This window comes from Misgurnus anguillicaudatus, chromosome 24, assembly GCF_027580225.2.
Source record: "Misgurnus anguillicaudatus chromosome 24, ASM2758022v2, whole genome shotgun sequence".
NCBI classification, from domain to species: domain Eukaryota; kingdom Metazoa; phylum Chordata; class Actinopteri; order Cypriniformes; family Cobitidae; genus Misgurnus; species Misgurnus anguillicaudatus.
In genome coordinates, this window is record NC_073360.2 from 26,460,840 (window position 1) to 26,465,150 (window position 4,311).

The 4,311-nt window shown below is 34.6% G+C and overlaps 1 protein-coding gene across 1 annotated transcript; it reads right to left on the reverse strand.

Moving 5' to 3' along the window:
• Positions 1 to 2,049: 2,049 nt before the first annotated feature.
• On the reverse strand, positions 2,050 to 3,015 carry LOC129438861 (olfactory receptor 52K1). The gene has a single exon (XM_055197760.2). The coding sequence runs from the start codon at positions 3,013 to 3,015 to the stop codon at positions 2,050 to 2,052; it is 966 nt and encodes a 321-aa protein (XP_055053735.2).
• Between the last annotated feature and the right edge of the window lie 1,296 nt (positions 3,016 to 4,311).

Genomic DNA, 4,311 nt, shown 5'->3' on the forward strand with positions numbered 1-4,311 from the left:
TCGTCGGCATTACTCAACTGCATTTTCCCCGTTGCTAGGTAGCGAAGTGTTATCAAACATTTCAATTCAGCACTGATTGGATTGTTGCGATTAGTTGGCGCTGTTATTGCATCCCTCACAAGATCCACAACAATCATTATTCCCTCACGGTTAAGTCGGTATCTTTGTAGCAACTCCTTATCATTGAGTGTCTCCAACACACTGCGTCGCGCATCCATTACGATCCTTTGTGAATAGGTCTTAGTGAGTTAGGAGTCCTCTCGACTTCTTTTAAGCTGTCCCAGACTTAGGTGCTACTTTTAGGGCTAAAATGCTTCGTGAATTACTTTTAGTGAAAAAAATTAGGAGTCCGAAAGTTAGGAGTGACACGCCCATTATTTTTAGGAGTTGCTCCTGAATTCGCCAGTTAGGAGCTACTTTTAGCCTTAAAAATCTTTGTGAATACGGCCCCTGAAATGATGTGTTTGTTTAATGTGTACAGTTTACAGTTTTGTACAGTATATATTTTTGTTAATTTAATATCATCAACATCAACACACACACATTCAGTGTGAGTCCTGTACATGTAATAAGAGCACCAATGTTAATGTAACTGTTAGTTGCTTGTTTACTCAGTGTGTTATGATACTTTTTAATAAATTGCTCTGAAGAAATGTATTCAATTGCAGATGTATTTTATTTGTGTTTTGAGAAAACTAAAGACATGACACTATTTGTCACAATGGTATATTTTAGTGGTAACCAACCGATCATACACCAAAACAACGAGGGTAAAGGGCTGTTCACACTAGATGATAACGTTAACCATAAAAAATATAATTTTCAAAATCATTTAAACTGAAAGTGAATAAAAAGTTCACAACACAGCTATGACAATAAAACTACAAGAATTGTATCACTTTCGTGGCAATTATTTTACAACAGATGAATGATATAATATTGGCAGCAAATCAAAACTATTAACATTTAAAGTGTTTGTGAAGTTTAAATAGCAGATGAAACTGTGGAAACTCTTAACTGAGGTCCATAACTTAAAATACCGTCTGGACGCGTTGTTGTAGTTGCAGTGAAATTGACTATGTAATGATTTTAGTCCACTACACTGACTATGCCAGTAAAGATAATAGATTACACAAACGAGATTTACTGCTAGACATACATGAAACGCAGCGTGTTAAGGACATCTGCTGTAATATACATTATAATAATATAAAAACATTAAAAAACAAACAGCACAGTCATTTTTAAATGATGTTTCTAATTGGTGGTTTTTCTTCATAAGCATTTTGAAAATGATTTGAAATGTGATTGATGGAATTTAACATCAGGTTAATTTAACAGGTTAGAACAACAGATTGATGACAGAGATGTGCTGATGACTCTTACATTGAAGAAAAAAGAAAACATAAATGCAACAGTGTATATGCAGATAGGAAAAATAACAGGTCTTCATGGACTTATTACATCCCAACATTTAATGACAGTCAGGGGTGGCAGTTTGTGTTGAAAAGTGGTGGGGGCAAAAGATCAGATATAAAATATTACAGCAAAACGGGAAAAATATTGAATAACGGCGCACGAAAAATGGGCATAGTGTAGGGCAGTCAACAACATGAAAATACTTAACATAAAACCCTGAGCAATGTCAACTTCACATGTAACAGTCCCTACAACACCAGCTCAACCGAACAGTGCCAAACTGAAAACAGCAGCACGTTAAGTTACAATGAAATTCATTAAACATACCATAAGCATACAATACAACATATGTGACCCTGGACCACAAAACCAGTTGTAAGTCACACAGGTATTGTTTGTTTTTTCAGAACATTTTAACCAAATGCTTTCAAAAAGTGGTGGGGACCTGTCCCCAGTGTAAATGACATCTATGATGACAGTACAACATTTAATTACATTTATTCATTATTATTACATACATTTATCTATTCATTCTGTTTTAAAACAAAACTGTTAACAATTTACCATTAAAAGTTCATAAAAGAAAAGTACATTTACAAGTTTACTGAATTACAGTCCGTTTGAAATCCCTTAACTTGGTACAGACCTGATTTTAAACACTTTTCGAATTAAAAGTTTTATTTCAGCTGTGTTTAAAACATAAATAATGGGATTTAACATTGGCGGAGTCGCATATGCCAGAGATACGCTGATGATTCTTGCATTGGGGGAGAGATAAGTTGTTAATGCAATAAGATAAATGCAAATAATGGGAAGAAATAGTGACGTTACCAACAGCAGGTGAGAAACACAGGTCTTCAAAGCTTTGAAACGTCCTTCCCAAGTTGTGATTTTACGTAAGGCAAGAAAAATGACTAGATATGATAGCACAATAAGTATTAATGGTGCTATAAAGTATAAACCTGTGTTAAGTTTAGCTATAAATGAATTAATGCTATTGTCATTACATGCCAACCTATACACTGGTCCATGATCACAAAAAAAACTTTGTATTACATTAGATTTACACATTGAAAGTCGACTGATAAAATACATAGTCAGGGCCATCTGAAATGCATTAAATGCCCATACTGCTGAACATAATAAAGACATGATAGTATTATTAATAATTGCATGATATCTGAGTGGCAGGCAAATTGCAACAAACCGATCAAATGCCAGAACAACAAGTGTGAAACATTGCGTTGTATTAAAGAAGAAAACAAAAAACATGTTTGCCAAACAAGCATTATAAGAGATGTACTGTGACTCAAAAACAAACGTCCTCATCATGTTAGGAATTAAAGCATTAGTTTCACCAAAGTCAGCCAAAGCCAAATTAAACACAGCAATGTACTTTGGGCTGTGCAGACTTCTGTCAAAGGCTATAATGAGAAGAACTGTACAGTTCCCAATTACAGCAATAATGTAAGTGCAAAATAAGAAAATATAATAATAGTGGCTGTATGGTACACCCGTAAGTCCAGCGATGAAAAAGTATTCAGGATGGACAATTGAGACATTCACATTGAATAAACTGGTATCATTGGCATTCATAGTAACTTTGAGTTTGGTCTTCTGCCAGGGCTGATAATAGAAATTACAAGAATACTTTAAATTGTACAGAAAGAAATGGATAAAAATGTTATTTCACAAAAACAATTGTCAAATTTTAGAAATATACCTTCATGAAGATTAGAATATAAACTGCATAATATTTGAAACACAGACCTGTACAGATAAACTAAACATACATCTAAAGAAAGCCTGATTGACCAGTGACAGCTTAACAGTAAGCTATTTTAAATGACTCAGCTGTGAATAAAAGCTCTTATTCTCTCATAGCAAAGATCACTGGATATGTTTGTCAATGAATCCAAATATATATCCATTTATACTACCCTAGGGAGAGCATTCAGACAACACAATGATGTAATACTAAATGCTAATTAAGTTTGCATAAACAGCTTGTAGTTGACACAAGCTGTACATCACTTGTCAATGTTCTCATCTTGATTCAATTGGAGAAAACACTTTTAAATAACACATTTACTCAGATGAATTGGTTCAATGCTAAGCAAGCTGGGAATTTTTTCCCAGTATCCTAGTCTCAATGTGTAGGCCTTCGTTAAAAATGGTAATGAATACTATAAATGGATGACTCATCTGATACCGTATGTGCTCTATTGAGCATGTTAGACTCATCAGCCTGCTCTTTCAATGTACATTATTATTATTATAAAGCTCTTTTATAAAGAATACATTGAAAATGTGAAAAATTCAAAGGAATAAAACTGTCTACATGACATTTACAGTAGATGAATGTATGGAAAACAATAAGAACATAAAGAACGTCAAGACATGTTTGTAGACTTACAGTTCACAGTTGGATGTGCTCTATTATAGGAATTCTTCAACCTATTTAAATATGAATATATTATTAAATTGGGTCACATTTGTAGTAGTGAATTTTTGTTTAGAAATTGGTGCCTTCTAGAAATGCCAGAAAATGTATATTTGGCTCATGTGGATTAAAAACATCAAATCCTAGAATGCATTGCTTCGCTGCTCTACGAGGCCATGCCTACCGGTTCAAGAGGGCAGGCAGGAGGAGGTACACTCAACTAGGCTAGCTACTACCAAGTTGACTCGAAAACTGAAATGACGGTCAACGTGAGTCTCTGTGGCCTCATACACACAGCAAACTTTTTTTTGGACTTTTACAGGTGGTCCACATTGACTGAATAGCTGCCACACCTCCTGATTACAATAATCATAAACTCACAGCATTATAAAAGAGGACTGAAACTTACCATGGGCGTGCTGTCCGGATGCTGATCTCCCTTCCCTACA

What these genes read in the sequence shown, in the direction of transcription:
- LOC129438861 (XM_055197760.2), bottom strand. Translation starts at nt 3,015, where the DNA reads ATGAATGCCAATGATACCAGTTTATTCAATGTGAATGTCTCAATTGTC.